This window comes from Squalius cephalus (genome assembly GCF_949319135.1).
Source record: "Squalius cephalus genome assembly, chromosome: 9".
Taxonomy (NCBI): Eukaryota; Metazoa; Chordata; class Actinopteri; order Cypriniformes; family Leuciscidae; genus Squalius; species Squalius cephalus.
In genome coordinates, this window is record NC_137130.1 from 2,774,140 (window position 1) to 2,792,182 (window position 18,043).

The 18,043-nt window shown below is 39.3% G+C and overlaps 1 protein-coding gene across 2 annotated transcripts in view; it reads right to left on the bottom strand.

Annotated features, from left to right (window-relative positions):
• The window catches only part of rab3gap1 (RAB3 GTPase activating protein subunit 1), a 57,881-nt gene that overhangs the window by 18,629 nt on the left and 21,209 nt on the right, over positions 1–18,043 (bottom strand). For both annotated transcript variants that reach the window (XM_079881879.1, XM_079881878.1), the window contains exons 11-18: positions 17,761–17,834; positions 17,583–17,675; positions 16,393–16,562; positions 13,024–13,131; positions 11,770–11,942; positions 9,836–9,890; positions 5,420–5,743; positions 4,661–4,798 (exon numbers count right to left, since the gene is read on the bottom strand). In XM_079881879.1, the coding sequence (XP_079738005.1) occupies positions 4,661–4,798; positions 5,420–5,743; positions 9,836–9,890; positions 11,770–11,942; positions 13,024–13,131; positions 16,393–16,562; positions 17,583–17,675; positions 17,761–17,834 (1,135 nt within the window). The remainder of the gene's footprint in view (positions 1–4,660; positions 4,799–5,419; positions 5,744–9,835; positions 9,891–11,769; positions 11,943–13,023; positions 13,132–16,392; positions 16,563–17,582; positions 17,676–17,760; positions 17,835–18,043) is intronic.

Consider the following 18,043-nt stretch of genomic DNA (forward strand, 5'->3'; position numbering starts at 1 on the left):
ATGGAACATGATCTTTACTTAAAGGAGCTGTATGTAAGATTGTGACCAAAACTGGTACTGCAATCACTTTCAAATTATTGTAGAGCGGTGTATCCCCTCCCCCTCCCCCTCCCCCCTGACTCGAGGTTGCCAGATAGGCTGCAGGATCCAGCAGGAACGTAGGCTGCTACAAGGAGCTGCAGCTGTGGTAAATAGAGCAGAGTTGGCAACCCGGATGCCGAAACACTACTGACTTTGTGATTGGTAGATAGGTGGAGGGTGGCGCTTCAGGCCAAAACACAAGATGACAACATCAACATCAGTTGAGGGCTGCAACTTCACTTTTTAAATGACAATATCCTGGACCGTACTACTGTTGTCAGTGATATAAGTATTTGAAATGAACATGATTTCTTAATGTCTAGTGACATATCAGGGCTATTTTATGATTAATTGAAATACATTTCTTACATACAGCTCCTTTAATATCCTAATGATTTTTGGCATAAAAGAAAAATCGATAATTTTGACCCATACAATGTATTGTTGGCTATTGCCACAAATATACCCGTGCGACTCGTGATCCAGGGTCACGTATATCGGCCAGAGCTGTTGAGCTCGATAAAGCCACAGTTTCCTCCTAATCTCCTAATCTGATACGTTTTCTGGTATTCGCGACCAGACTTCATTCGCCCCAATGGAAAGCATATTTACATATTTATAGTGCAATTCAGAAAATGTGCCATGTATAAAACAGTAAATGTGTGAACAAGTGACCGATTTCAGCCGCAGCTTCAGCGTCTCTTTACATTAAAGGGGGCGGAGCTTCAGATTCAAGAGAGCATTTGATTGGATAGAAAATACGATGAGAAGCTGAAGTGCAGAGTGATGTCATCAAAATCATTGATTCATATTGGCGGAAGTGAGAGTCAGTACGTTTTATAATAATTAAAAAAAGATATAATGCTTATATCTTCTAAAATATAGATAACAGTAAGGCTAACATATACATACTAAAAGCCAAAAAACTTCAAGCTTGGCTCATAAAGTGATCGAGTTTACAGAGTTATTAGAAGTGAGCAGGTGCGGGTTGTGATATTTTGGTCTTATTTTCAGGATATAACTTGTTTTTTCGTATTGTGGGCTTGTTCTTATTCGCTGTTTTTCTAGCAAGATCTGGCAACACGAATGCACATTAAAAATACATATTTCTCATATCTCTCGTCGTACGTCATTATTGGTATAATTCACCTAGAAATGAAAATTCTGTCATCATTTACTCACCCTCAATTTGTTCCAAACCTGTATGAATTTCTTTCTTCTGCTTGACACAAAAGAAGATATTTAGAAAAATGTCCGAAACCAAACAGTTTCTGGACCCCATTGACTTCCATAGTACTTTTTTTTTACAAACCATTAAAGTCAATGGGGTCCAAAAACGGTTAGCTTAACCATATTCTCCAAAACATCTTCTTTTGTGTTCAGCAGAAGAAAGAAGCTCATACAGAACAGGATTAAGCACTAAAAGGTGAGCCGACAACCGACTTTAGCAACGGCTTAACAAACACAAACTCGAATCTGGCATTGTGCTAGAGAGTTCTTCCACCGGCACGACTCACATTTGATAAAAAAAAAGGTGTAGATCTAGTTTGTGATGAGTTACTGACGTTCATCCTCACAGTCACTCGTTACTAGTTCAGCGCTTACAGTGGATACAGCATCTGACGTCTGAATGTGGAGCGGGATGATGGTGTGTGAGCGTGCCGTCACAGTTTTAAGACGCCCCATTCATCATATTCGGGTCTCTCTCTGCTCTCCACCCGGAGGGAGATGGTAATTAAAGCCAAAATGCCAAATTATGCTTGGCTAAGCACAATTACAGACAGCACTGCTGCTAAATTTAGAGGCCATCTTCAGCTAAAGGGGCCATTTACTGCGATCGCTGCGCTCACAGCAGTTCGCCACTGCAATAAGACGAGCTGGTGTGTCTGCTCAGGAAATTAGAGCATTTTGTAGGGCAGTTGAACAGGCTATAGCGAGGCAAAATAGACACAAAATGTCACCTTTCCACATTGGTCTCGCCCCCCGGTGATCAAAAACGAGCATTTTTGCTTTATAGCGCGCTAGCAGAAGTTGGAAATGAGGCTACGCTCGCTGTGCTTACAGAACGCTTCATTCCCACACAATTCCCTTGTTCCTTAATCTCTCGGGTTTGTCCACGGCATAACGCTGCGGGATAATTTGCCGTTATCCGACAGAGAGGGATGGAAGGGTGGCGCTTATGAAAATGAATGATGCTTCTCCCTTTGGCTTCTGCCAAGAAGCGTTTTTAAAAGGTGAAACCTATAAAAGATTCAGTGAATTGTGCACAGATGAAGACGGGAGCCATTGTCTGGGGCTGAGAAAGATGTGAGCGGCTATAAAATCTGGTTGTTGACTCATTCCTGCATTGCTGTGTGATATCCGTCATTCGGCCCAAACGCCCAAAACGAGCCGCTCACACTGCAAACAATGACGTTCTTCCTTGGTATTTTTGTCTTGTTTTCCAGCACAAATATCTTCACATTCTTTAATCAACATATATTTACTTGAATGACAAAATTACGTCAGATATTAAGTCTTGTTTTCTGAATGAATTAATGCTTAAAACAAAGAACAAAATATAAACATGAACATTTTCCCTTTGAATTATGATTGTTTTTCGGACCCCGCAGACAAATATTTTTTTCTTGCTTTAACATACATTACATACAAAACATACATAACATAACATACAAAAATACTATCATGATTTTTGATCAAAAAGATCAAATGATCAAATTTTCTTGCATACACACACACACACACACACACACACACACACACACACACACACACACACACACACACACACACACACACACACACACACTTGTCCGTATCATTATTTGGAAGCTGGCTTTTATTGACGATATATGTGGGCGCATATCTTTGCATAAATTATACGTCTGTCATTTCTTTATGCATTTCTGAACTCTTTTCAATATGGTGCGCACTTTGCAAATGCCTGTATTACCATAAATGCCTATATTTTTGTTGACCAGGTTCGAAATGTGCCATTGCTTTCCTATGTAAATGCGCTAGACGTACGTGTTTGACCACGGATGATACGCTCAAGATGAATAAAGTTCACCTTAAAAAAAAAACACGTCTCTTGACCTGGTCTTACATTGTTTACCGCAAAAAAAAAACACGTTCTGTGTGAATGGCCCCTACTCTGTTTTCGTCGCAACTATAGTTTGACTGTGTATAGTCTGTGTATAGGCTCTGTGAATAGTGTGGTTTAGAAATCGTGATTTTATTATCCCTAATGTGAACATCATGGAGATGTTCTTCCAGTCCAATCTGCTGCCAGGACACACAAATGACAGACTCCAGAATGCAGTGTAATCATAACCTTTACACCTTTCATTGTGTCTCAAATAGGGCTGCATGATTATTCGCAATTTCCATGTAATCGCACTTAAATGGAGTTGGCTAATCGTGATTTTGAAATCGCAAAGCCTGCGATTATTTTGTTATGCGCAGCTTGTCAGTGACGTACGGCTCTGTAAATGCTTTCATGAGTTTGAGTCACTTATAAAGTGACTTTGAAAAAGCAACACGCGTCAAACATCTTTCCAGACATGAGAAGCATTTATGAACCTCTTGCCCAACAAAAGACAACATTTAATAACATGCTTTTACTCCAAACTCACTTCATAACGACAGCTGAGCTCCTCCTTCTGTGAGATGATGTGCTTCTGACACAGAATAAGGCAGTCGTGTGTTTATTAGTCGTGTTTAATCAATCAAAGCGTCTCAATCTTCTGTTTATTCAGCGATAGGGATTTCCTGGAATGATGTTTTACACCGTGTCCTAACTACACACAACGCCTCTATATTAGAAACGGTTTGTATTTTTCTGCGGCGTCGCGCTGGAACAACAAACACAAAGTGTGGCGATGATAATCTCAGGTGCTGTTTATGTGCTTTATTTAATGTTAAAAGCGTGTAATGTGACTTTGAATATCATTTAGTGCTCCAGCTTTGTAGCTGTAAAAGCAACAATGGATAATTCACCTCAGATCTTGAAATTAAACACATGGAAACAAGAACGTTCAAACTGTGAACAAACAAGTGTATTCTTTGACAAAGATTGTTTTAGTAACTCAGTAGCCTATATATTTTTAATAATGTTTAAATGGTGTAATATTTGTGAATTTGATTATGTAGCTACTTATCCATTTTCTTGCGAGTGCCGTCAAGATTACTCTCTGGTGCCGTGAGACTCCGCCCACACGCTGTTCTGATTGGCTGACTCCGCCCACACACTGTTCTGATTGGCTGTGGGTTTTGATTGATTTTGACGCATCTCGCAGTCGCGTCGCATGTGGACAGACAAATGATTCATCGCTGGAATCTTATCGCATCGCGTCTGGTTAGGACACAATGTTATTGTACTTCTGCGGCGGGGCATATGTGGCCCGTGTGTGTGTGTGAGACGCCCTCTGGTGTTCATTTACTACTGATCAGCCGCTGCACTGACAAACTTATAAAATAATCGCAGCCAAATCGCGTGTGGTTTCGATGCGATTAATTGTGCAGCCCTAGTCTCAAACAAATAAAATCCTTTCACATGAACACGGAGCAGCGGCCTCACCTTAAAGGACTCCATGTCTGAGAGCAAGCAGGCGCTCTGCATACGGGCACGGAGATGCGCACCTTCAGCCGACGTGCCCAGTTTGGCCAGTACCTCCGACTGCTCCTCCAGCAGGTCTTCAGTCATGGGCGCCGGCTCCTGCGTCACACACACACACACACAACAGTTATGACCAAACTGGGGATTAGATTAGATATGGAGAGATGCTAAAACAGAGAAGAGAAAGAAGAGGATTTTTTAATGTTTTGGTTTGGAAATGCACTGGTTTAGGATTGTGGAGTGGATAAGTGCTGGTGGACAAGGCAGGTAAACAGAAAATCACTCAATGCTCTTGACTGAATAAATTTAGTAACTTTAATAAAAGTACATTTCTTACTTGAACGCTGCTGTTAAACGCTCTGGCGAGGAGATAAACATGGCAGAGGGTTTATGCTAAAAGGGCAGAGTCCGGAAGCCATTGTTTATAAAGTTATAAATATGGATATTTTTCTTACAAAAAGGCATGGCTTTGCTTCAGAATACATTTATTGATCCCCCTGGAGCCGTATGGATTACTTTTATGATGGATGGATGCACTTTTTTGGGCTTCAAAACTTCAGGTACTCCCATTATAAAGCTTGCAAGAGCCAGGATATTTTTTAATATAACTCTGATTGTGTTCGGCTGAAAGAAGAAAGTCATATACACCTGGGATGGCTTGAGGGAGAGTAATTTTCATTTATGGGTGAACTAACCCTTTGACCAGCGAGTGTGTTATACCTGTGTGACGGGGATGTAGAGCGGCTCCTGTGAGTTCAGGAGAGTGATTTTGCCGTGTGGCTGCAGTCGGCCTTCTGCTTTGCTCTTATTGGCTGTTTTTTTCTCGTTCTCTGTGTCCGCCTCCTTCATCTCATCCGTGTCGCTCAGACACTCGAAGAACTCCTCTTCACTGTCGCTCCACGAGTCCCACGACTTCCCGGGAGAAACCTCAGCAGGTCCGGCGCTCTCCGGTGCCAAGCGGCTTTTGTCTCGGCTTCCGTCTGATGTGGCGTTCTTCCTCCCTTCATCCCTTGCTCTCTTTCGCTCAATGCAGCAGTTCAGCATCTGGAGGTGATGCAGAGCAAAATGTAAAAAAAAATTTCTTTCGAGTCGTCAGTGTCATACTATCCTTCAGAAATCATTCTTATGTAAGGAAAAATTGACGACAGGCCGTTGAATTATTAGAAAAATAATGCACACCTGAGGTGGTAATGCGGTCACGACGCGAAGCGGAGTATACTACAGTTACCACACCTCGAAACATTGTTCAGATTATGTATTTCAAGACGTTTGTAAAGTTTTTGTCATTAAAACGCTCTTGTATGTAGGACTAATTTCTTATGCATCTAATCCCATGCCTCCGTTGCTAATTCCAAAACGTCATTTTAGAGTTAGTAACGGAGGTTTGAGCCACTGATAGCAGACTAATGCTGGGACACACGACTAGCTGACACATTCTCTGACTGTTTTCATCGACTGCAGCAGATTTTAAACACCGACTTTGAACACAGACTGAACGCGCTAAACACATGTTTGGTCATGATGATCAGTCATCAAATTACATTCATAACCGGCCTTAAAGTGTGTCCCCGGCTTTATGCAGTTATTAATGCAGTTATTAGAGAGAGATGTTGCAATAATGAGACATGAGAAAAGCATGTGCGTCAATATTATTATTTATTTATTAATTCAATTCGTTTTAATTAATTCGTTCATTCTTTTTTTTTTTTCTATTATTGACAGATGACAGTAGACTAGCCAAATAAATGAAACACAAAGCCCTTTTAACAAGTAGGCCTATCAATAATTATTTATTTGTTATATTATCTGCAATAAAAATCCGTGCTGCAGGACTATCCATTTATTTAGCCTATATTCAGTTTAATTTTCTATTGATTATATAGGACTATATACTTTATTTATTAAAATTATTGCTTCCATTGATTTTGAAGCTAGACATTGAAAACTGCAGATCAAGTGCATGGGGCTAAATGTTTTTTCTTGTTATGAATTGTATCCTATTTTCCATTATTACAGTTAACTACGCGAAGTGATATGGAACTGTAATGCGGTCAAGAACTGCCTGGAACTACTTTAGCTGTGCGTTTCCCTGAAAATAATGCACACCTTAGAACGTTCGTCAACCAATCAGATTCAAGCATTCAACGGCCCTGTAGTATAAATGCTGATATGATGTTCAAGAAACATTTCTGAATATTATTATTAATAAACAGCTGTGCTGCTTCAGATTTTTGTGGAAACTGTCATACTTTTTTTCAGGAATCTTTGATGAATACAAAGTTTAAAAGAACAGCATTTATTTGAAATAGAATCTTTTATAACATTATAAATGCATTTACAGTCACTTTTGATTAATTTAATGCGTCCTTGCCGAATTAAAGTATTAAGTTCTTAAAAACAAACAAAAAATCTTTCGAACAAAAGCGCATAAACAAGTTTCTCAATTATGTCATCATTTACTCGCACTGATGTCATTCTAAAACTCCCTTTCTTCACTGTACTCTGTTTTATGTTGACTTTAACTACATATAATGTGCCATTTTTTCTATAATTTGTCAAAATAAATAAATAATGTCCTTGGAAAAATTAAATGGACAGCCTAAGAGTTACATCAAAATCATAATTAAGTTTAGATAAAAAATGTGAAATTATGTAAAGGATTATTTAATAAGTTATAAACTAAAGGCCCATTCACACCAAGAACTACTGTATAAAGAAAACTATATTAGTTTTGTCGTCTGCCGCTTTAAATGCTCGAGCTCTTTAAAGCAGGATGGATTCTGATTGGCTGTCAATGTTTTTAAAAAAAGCTCTGAAAGTGATTCCAACGATATCGTTCCTCTGTGCTGTTATTGTTATAGTTGTGGTGTGAATTTTTTTAATTATAGTTAAGACTGCCTGGCTTTATTTATATTTTCAATCTAAGAAATCTAACTGCTTAAAATATGTTTGTTTTCAGTTTGCAACCAACATTAGTTCTGAGCTCATTTTCACACTGAAACTGATGTTTAAGAGATGGTATTTTCACAAAAAAGCTCAGTAGACTGAAGACCTATGCCTATCATGCGTGTTCGTGAATGATCGCTGGTCTGAACGGTCCCATAGATGTGATCGTGTGTAAAGAGTCTCTCAGGGTGTGTTCACACTTGCCAGGTTTGGTTGGATTAAAATGAACCCTGGTGCAATTGCTCTGTTAGTGCGGTTCACTTGAATAAGTGTGAACGCTGCCATCCGAACCCTAATGCGCACCAAACAAGCGGACCAAGGTCCACCTTTTCAGGGAGTCTCGATCCGCTTCAAAACGAACTCTGGTGCGGTTCGACTGAAATATGAACGCAACCCGGACCAAAGACATCTCAACGAACCAAAAACAGACTCTGAAAGGGACAGAAAAGCATACTTGGTTTTTCTCGTCATAAGGCGCGTTTCCATTACAGATTTGGGCAAAACTCTTGCGATTTTTTCTAAATGTCGGAAAAAAAAAACTATTGCGAAATGACGGCGTTTACATTAACCGACGTTATGCGACTAAAACTTCATTTTTTCCTCTCGCGATAAGTCAATCCAAAAACCATAGCAATGGACATTGGTCGGTTTATGTATCTCAGCCACCGCACTAGCCATTATTATTAATCAAAGGAGATGTATGAGTGTTATCCAATCATTAAAGGAGAACTCCGGTCAATTTTAACATTGAGCTCATTTTTTTGTACATTTGGAGTGCTGTCAATACAGAGAACAACGACAAAAATCGGTGTTGCCTACACCGTGTTATTCTATTTTTAAAATGTGCACCCTGTTGACTTCAATGCGGCAAGTTTTAAACCTGCTTTTAGCCTCTTAACATCCTTGATGTGTCATTACAAGTGCACAGGTCATGTGAGTGATTCCTTCAGAGTGAACGCGGGTGAATCTGACTGCAGTAGATGTGAAAGATATGAATAAAAATTATATTTATTTAGCCAGCGCTCATACCTGTGTTTACATCCTGTTTTCGGTCAAAGTCCATAGTAATCGATTGTCGAGTTCACGCGCATTGGTTTAGTACCTATGATCATGCACGTGAACTCGACAATCGATTACTATGGACTTCGACCGAAAACAGGATGTAAATACAAGTATGTGCGTTGGCTGAATAAACATCATTTTTATTCATATCTTTCACATCTACTGCAGTCAGATTCACCTGTGTTCACTCTGAAGGAATCACTCACATGACCTGTGCACTTGTAATGACACATCAAGGATGTTAAGAGGCTAAAAGCAGGTTTAAAACTTGCCGCATTGAAGTCAACAGGGTGCAAATTTTAAAAAGAGGATAACACGGTGTAGGCAACACCGATTTTTGTCGTTGTTCTCTGTATTGACAGCACTCCAAATTTACAAAAAAATGAGCTCAATGTTAAAATTGACCGGAGTTCTCCTTTAATGGCAAGGAAAGACCTTTATACTGTGAGCGGCTCATATGAGGTGTTTCTGGGTGTTTCTCCCTCATTTCTGCTTCGAGGTCTTGATTGTGGCATTTCTTTGAGGTTTAGAATCCATTATTGCTGTAATTCTTCTGTCTTTTATGAATTTAATAAAGAGCTCTGTCTCGTCTTCTGTCCAAACACACCGCGTCATCTACGTCAGCTGACCTGTAAATGCGCAAAAACTGTTTCCATTGCAGATTTGCGAAATATTTCTTTTTTGAATTGCCTGAAAAACCTCCTCATGCGAGCGTAAAAACTTTTTTGCGATAAATGGGAGTTTTTGCGAAATTGACGTGTTTCCGTTGGGCGTATTTTCAATTCGCAATTTCAATTTGCGCAATTTGAAGGGTAATGGAAACGCGGCTATAGTCATGGTGCTGCACTACAGTATCGGAAATTCGACAGGAATTCGTGCGGCTGTCTTGACTCCTTTACACATTTTAAAAGCCCTTCATGAGTTCTCAGCTCATTGTTTCGGATGTTCGTTAAGTTCCGTCACAAAATATACTTCATAAAAGCCGTTTTAGTTGTTTTGTATCATCAGGTTCGGTGTTCAAAATGACGCTGTGAATGCTAAGTGACTAAAAATTTATAATTTTCTTGGTCCAAAAAGAGCCAAACTACAAGTGTGCACACACACCCTTCAATGCACATGAAGACCCACCTGCAGTTTCTGATGTAGAAGACAACACCTGAGATCAGGAGGGCCACTCGCCAGTCTGAAACACACAACACAGAGGCGTTCATCATACAATCAATACAGTCTCCCATCAGGCCACAGCACAACAGCCGTGAGGTGAACAGAGCCGCACGTATTCAAAGGCTTCACTCATTTGCACACAATGACATGAGGAGATGAAGGACCGCAGGGACACCAGAGGAACCATGACACACCGCGTTATTGTTTCTCCGCCAATGTTATCAATGATCCGGACGCCTGCAGCTCTTTCCCAACAGGCACGGAGTACAACAACATTACAACACTGCCACAATTCATCACCTCCACTGCAATGATTTCTGGGCTTTGTTGCATTCATTTAGATGACAGTAGCGTGCAGACAAGAAAACATGTGCGTGTCACGAATCAATCGACTTCATATTCATTCTAAACTAATTTCCACTGCAAAAAATGATCTTACTCAGAATTTCTGTCTTGTTTTCAAGTACAAGTATCTAGGGGTTAAACGGATCCAAGTGTGTAGTTTTGGTTTGAGCATTTGGGGGTCCCAGCATGCTCTCTTGTGAGATTTATTTGTTTGTTTGTTTATTTTTGCAGAATGGTCTTTTGTGGTATCATCCACACATGCAAAGTTGGTTGATACATAACTGCAATAAAGTAATAGCCAAGTTAACATTTAAATGCCATGGTGGGTCAAACTACCTTTACTTAAAAAAAATTATACTTAAAATGTTAATTTCCAGTCATCTTCGCAATAACTGAAAGCCATCTTTTTCATAATATCTGTCATTATTAGCAAAACACATTTTAAACATGGGGAAAACTAATTGTTAAGTGATTATTTGATATTATGTTGGTGAAATAAAATAAAAATCACTGTGTGCTTTTTATTTGGCCATTAACTGTTGTTGGTGAATCAAACTTGACTGAGATACAAATCTACATCACACAATCCCATTCACACCAAGGATGATAACTATAATTATAAAGTTTTAATAATCCAGTCAAATCACGTTTTATGTATATTGCAGTTTATATAATGTATTGCTTTACAGTATTAAGCATGGAAAACAGTCTCTTTCAGTTAGAATTAGTTTCTACAATAAAGCGGCTCTCCAGTGTGATTATGGTTTTACTCGTGTCTGACCTTGATGGACTGAACAGAAGAAATGAACCGGAGAAGATTTCCACATCAAAGGAGGCGGAGCCTCAGAGCCACACCCACCTATTACATCATCACCACGGACCAATGGTAGTTCAAAGGTGTTTACCAGCCAGAGCAAACTTGGAAAAAAACGTCAATTGACCGTTCGCAAAGACCCCCCCCTTTAGTTACTGTTGCTATGACCAACAAGCCACTCCGTTCTCACGCCACATCATGTTCTCACGCGGTGAAATATACATCGCGCATGATCGCGGAGCAGAGAGGACACTGACAACACACTGACACACAGGACAGACCAGGTTACTTTTGATATGAAACAAAGTCTCAACTTTCAAATTTGGTCATTTTTTAAAGAAATTTAAACAATAAATACCGTTTTGTGTCTCTTTAATGTGTCTGACAGTTAAAGCTGCTCGTGAACCGATCATCTCTTCCTTCTAGTTCATTTATAGCATCAAATAAACATGAATGAACATCAGAAGGAATGTTGTTTTAACCGTGGAAAGACGTCAGTACACTCCGTTTCTCAAGTTCAAATCCTCCAACGTTAATCTACTAACTCTCCTGACTGCTTTGTCGGACAAAAATGGCGGATTCGGCGGATGGTGGATTATGATTGGTCAGATCGCCTGTCAATCAAACTCCCTGCGAAGGGTCAATTGCTTATAACAGAACATACACTAATATAGTTATGGTTCTTGATGTGAAGGGGCATTTATTCTGAGCGTTACATGGTTTGTATGACTTCTCTTACCCATAGATCAGACAGTTGTTTTCCCAGCGGTAGCGCATCTCCAACACGAACTCCTGCCACAGGTGAGCGACGGCACGCACTCCTCCGTGATGGAAGTTAACCATACAGATGCACAAGGCCAGACGGTACGTCAGACTGTCGCACGAAGCCGATTTCAGCTGATTATAGAGATGCTGTTCACAGGGAAACACAGTCAGGCGCTGAACGCTTCTGTGCACTTGAGCAAACCACCAGCGCTGCTCAGTTTTACTGCACAGTAGAGCGTTAAAAGATCGCAATCTCGATACAAACACCCACGTGATCTTATTCCTAAATGACAACGATTCGGCTCAGTCTATAAAACCTTTGACAAGTACGATCACAGTGAATTTTCAGATATGCGTTCTGAGCCAGAGAGAGCATTTGTCATGTAATAGATATGAAACAGCTTCACATATAGTCTTTTCAACCACACACACAGCATCATAATTTCTGTATTACAATAATTCATATTATCACAGAAGAACTGGGATAAAAGTTTATAATTCGGATATAAACACTGATGACTACGGTAACGTTCAAAATAGAGTAAATCACCTTTTGAAAGTAACTTGATGCTTCAAATAAAGATTATGTCAATTACATCGTTACACCAGTAGGTGGCGACAAGTGACTGTTAAAAATGAGTCATTGAATCATTCATTCAAGGGATTCGTTTAAAAACGCTGATTCATCAAGTAATGAAAGTATTTATGAGTGAGCCATTCATTCATTCAAACCAATAAAAAAAAAGATTAAATCAAATTAAAGGGGTGGTTCGGGATTTTGATTTCTAACATTATTCTCTCAACGGACATTTGCATCGATAGTCTAGTGTTATAATTGATTTGCGTTTGGTGCACTATGGAGTGGGTAAAACGGTTTTTAATGGCTGGCTAACATCTACCATTGACTCGCGCTAGCCTAGCATCGGCTAACTATCCAAATATAAGGACTGGATAATTTTAAAAAAAAAATGTCTCCACTGATGAATAACAACCAGGCTGACTTAAAAATGAGGTCCGATGTCAAAAATCCCGAACCACCCTTTTAATTAAATTTCTTTTTTATAGACTGCCGCAATTAACATTTTGAATCTCGAATAAATGCTGTTATTCTGTTTAGTTGTCTGTTACGAAAAAATTTGTGATCCTCAATTTATCCAGAATTGTGCAGCTCTACATCTGAATCATCTCATAGCGTGATAATGTTCAATGATTCTCTGTTCAGACTCACGTAATCCTCTGAGTCTTTGTCCGGTTCAGTCTTTCCACCTGGGCTGGGCTGTGTGGATTTCACATCACTACTGTCTGTTTTATCCAAAGCTGCATCTGGGAAAAGATACTGGACAAACACACACACAAAAAAACACATTTTAGATGTCTCAACACAACTGTTGTCAACATTGATAATAAAAAGAAATGTCTTATATTTCTGAAGTATATATTTCCCTTGATATTTACCATTTTTAGCACACCAGGATGACTAGGAAAATTAAATTTTCCAGCCATGACTTCCTGTTCCACAGGAGTATAAATATGAGGAAACACAAAGGCCAAATACAAGCTCTTATACAAAATAGAAAGTGTCTTTAAGAAAATAGTTAAAGCAATCCCAATTTCTACCATCAGGGCAATAATTAAAGGGATTCTTCACCGATTAGCATTAAGCTTTGTATCAGTAGAAACCCTTTCGAATGGCGTGCTTCCCTCCCTCGTGTCCCCCTGAGACGAGAGATTTCTGTATTGTGTGTCTGGAAAAACTCAGATGACGCAAAAATCGTCATTTAGCTCATCTGAGGCTTTTTTGTCCAGAGGCGAGAGACTCCAGCCAGCAGGAGGAGCTCATCCCGCATGTGTTCAACCCGCTCATAGGGGGATCTCACGATAAAACGCCGTCTTTTCAGTTTCCAGTCGACTAGTAGCCTAGCTGTATCATTTCTCCCGATACTGCCCTCTGTAACCGGTAGGCGTGGCTTGGGAGTGGCCTCGTAGGGCAGCGAAGCAAGTGCATTCTGAGAGTTGTAGTCTTTCATCCACATGAGCCAAAAATACATTTTCTGGCTTTTCTCAGTCTAGAAGGCTCCAACTTCTACAATAATCTCACACATCTACTACATAAATGACCCAATTTAAATAGACATTCATCTTTCCAGCGGTGAAATATCCCTTTAAGAAGTTCCAATCAACTAAAGATGTTACGAATCTGCCTGAAACGTGTCTATATTGTCTAAATGCATGGTGAGGATAGTTCGAGGGGCCAAAGACTCTCCAAGGATCTTGCTGGTGAATTGCAGAAAATATTTGAGACTTGCGGTCAAAAAAATAAATAAATGCTCCTCACTCATCCAAAAACAAACTCCAGCATATTCATTTAGCCAGACACTAGAACTTCAGGACCTGGTTCTGTGGTCAGATGAAACTAAAAAAAGGACCAGAACCCACCAGATGTGTTTGGTGCAAACAGGGATAAAAAGCACCGTATGTTCACGGTTAAATATACCGCTGGAGCTTTAATGTTGTGACCCTATTTTTTTGCTGGAGGTCCTGGACTTCTAGTTCAGATCCATGACATCATGGACTCTATCAAAGACAAACAGATAAAAAATCAAAACCTGACGCCTCTGCTAGAAATCTTATAATGGGCCGTGGTTGGATCTTCCATCAGGACAACGATCCAAAACAAACATCAAAATCAACACAAAGATTGGAGCACAAACTAAAGCTTCTCTCACGGCCATCCCTGTCCCCTGACCTGAACCCTATAGAAAACTTCAACATGGACCTGGGAAACTGAAGGATCTGGAGAGATAACGTATGGAGGAATGGTCTCTGATCTCAAAACTCATCAGGCATTATAAGAGAAGACTCAGAGCTGTTCTCTTGGAAAAAGGAGGTTGCAAAAAGTATTGAATAAAAGGGTGCCATTAATTGTGGCCAATGTGCATTAGAGAAAAACATTTATTTTATAATGAGACTTTAATGTTTTAAAGGGGTGGCATATTGCCCTTTTCACAAGATGTAAAATAAGTCTATGATGTCCCCAGAGTGTGTATGTGAAGTTTTAGCTCTAAATACCCCACAGATATTTTTATATAGCATGTTAAAATTGTCACTTTTTGAGGGAGAGCAAAAACACACCGTTTTAGTCTGTCCCTTTAAATGCAAATGAGCTGCTGCTCCCGGCACAAGGGGCGGAGCTACAACAGCTCGTGTCCTTTTACCTCACACACACATGCACTGAACATTTAAAAAACTTTTAGCCTTTTATGTTCAAACCGGAGTCAGACAATGATGGAGAGACTCAAGAAGAAGTGACGACATGTAGAAGCAACAGGACATTTCTGAATGATTAGTTGATGAGTTTATGAAGCTGATGTGTAGTTATCTTCTAGCCATTGATTAGCATATTCTGTCTTGATAATCTATAAATCGTGTTCAGGGGGCGGGGTTTATGTAAATTCTAGGGTTGGTGATGTCACTAACCCGGGAGGAATGTGGTGTAGTCTCTACCAGCCGTTTGTTGTAGTCCTTAAAAAGTGATTTCTTTAAAAGCAAATATCTCCCTTTACTTTGAACTTTGAGCGTTGTAACTTTGCAGATGTTGTTTATGCTCAAACAGCAACATTACACACTAACTAAAGTTAGAAAAGTCAAATCATATTCAACCACCCCTTTAATAAAAGGTCATGAGGATTAACAATGCAGATTTTTTTCCGAAGGTTTCTTTGTTCATATTGACAAGGGTGCCAATAATTCTGACCAGGACTGTATATATATATAGTATACACAAGATTTTAATGAGCAGATGAGCCGACAGTTACGTTACAGTCAGAAGCGATTTAAACATAACTAATCATATCAATCAATTCATGATATTTGCAATGATTGCAATGAGAGTAATTTAGTTTGGTCCGGTGCAGACACGCCAAATTGCTAAATATGCAAATAACCTGCACGAATCATCTGGCATGTTTTAATGCGAATCAAACAGCAAACGTGACTCCCGAATTAAACATCAGTCTCGTTTAGGCTAATTAAACAGGAATGTGCTACATCAGCGCTTACAGGAGCCACCCGCAGTTGCTTCACTAAAGTTGTGCCAACTTACAAATGCATTAAACTACACAAGATGAAGCCCACGGTAAAGAACAGAGAGAGAATTATATATTATTACTAGTGCTGGGCAGCGATTAATCGCATCCAAAGTAAAAGCTTGTGTTTATATAATATATGTGTGTGTGCACTGTGTATAATTGTTTTCTATATATAAACACACACATGCATGTATATATTTAAGAAAATGTGTTATTTATATATAATATAAATTATGTATATGTATATTGCATATGCAAATATTTCTTAAATATATACATGCATGTGTGTGTATTTATACATACAAAATAATTATACACAGTACACACACATATATTATGTAAACACAAACTTTTATTTTGGATGCGATTAATCGCTGCCCAGCACTAATTATTACACAACGGTCGGCCTCTGACCAACACATCATCATCATCCACTTCCTCACACTAACACGCTGCTGATCAGGCGCATGTAAATACCCAGCATGCTCTCTGTTTTAACAGCTCCTCACCAGCAGGATGGAGTTCAGCACGTCGTTGTTAAGAGGCGACTCCTCGACGCGCTTGTGTCGCCGTATGCGCTTGCGTGCACTGTGGACCATGTTGGAGACGGACAGCTTGTGGATGGGAACAGCAGCCGGCTCCGTCAGTTTGGACAAGGCTTGAGTGATGTCACTGTTCTCTATGGAAACATCAGAGGTGGGAGGAGTCAGTCAATCAAAAAATACACAAAAACACATGTGATGAGAGTTGAACCGCCGCTGTGAGAAACTGATTCAATTTCGCATTTGTCCTCAGAATGACGGTGCAATGAAAAATAATAATGTTCTTCCATATTCCTTGGTATTTTTGTCTTGTATAAACATGTCTAGATACTTTTACTTGAGCAACAAAATGACTGAATAGATTAGGTCTTGTTTTTTCTGAAAAATGTATTAAAAGTAAGTGATTAAGTGTTTAAAACAAGAAAAAATATCTGCCACTGGGGGTCAGAAAAATAATCTTAATTTGAAGGGACATTATTAACATTTAATGAACATTATTATTTTTCTGATTGGCAGATATTTGTTCTTGTTTTGACACGTGAAAATGACACTTAATATCTTAAGTCATTTTGCTTCTCGAATAAAAGTATCTTGATTTCAGAATATTTTGATATGTGTACCGGAAAACGAGACAAAAATACTAAGAAAGAAAATCATTTTTGCAATGTGAATATCTCCAATCCAGTGTTTCAGGATATTAAAATGGTGGAATAAATGGCAGACATGAATGGAAAGAACGGATCCTAAAGGATGACACAGTTATTGAACTGAACTGAATAAACACTGAACTGATTTGCCTCATATTTGATGAACTATTTTCCTGTTTATTACTGTGAAGCTGCTTTAAAACAATCTGTATTGTATAAAGCGCTGTAGAAATAAAGCTGACTTGACTTGATTCAGACGACACGTGAAGTTTGATTAACGTACGTTCGGGTCAAACATGTACATCTGCTTATTCTCTCACAGAGAAGAAGTAGAAAATCAGTAACCCTATAACCCTAAAAACCTTAAACAATCATTGTCTTTACCATTCAGATAAAAACCAAAACCCTAAAAGCAGTGAAATGTGTCTCAAGAAGATGCTTAATGAGATTTTCGGCTAGTCCAGACATATGTGGTTAATTAATATCTAGAAAGAAAATGTTCAGGATGACCTTTCCCTTCCTCTTCAACCGAGTTTCTCCCCAGAATCTCCTCCGTGGTTTCCTTCCGACAGCAAAGTTTGAAGAACTCCATGAGAAATTCACCTGAGGATCAAGACAACACATCAGGCTCAAGCGCGCTCATCTTTCCTCTCGCTCTGCATGTTCGTGTGTTAGCGGCCGCTCTTACCCAGCAAGCACTGTGGGTTTTCTGCTTTCCGCACTCGAACAGACCAGTGAGGCGCTTGAAGTGGATCCAGATCGCTGTGAGAGCAGAAAAAATAGACACGTAGAACTAAAACAAACACGCTTGTGTCCAGTTATGAAGTTGCATTGCAATCTAAATATTTTTGTGATGCACTACACTTGGATATTTGTACTGGAAACAAGACAAAAATACTAAGTATTCTTAAATCAAGATACATTTACTTGACAGGCAAAATGACTGAAGATATTAAGTCTTGTTTACTGAA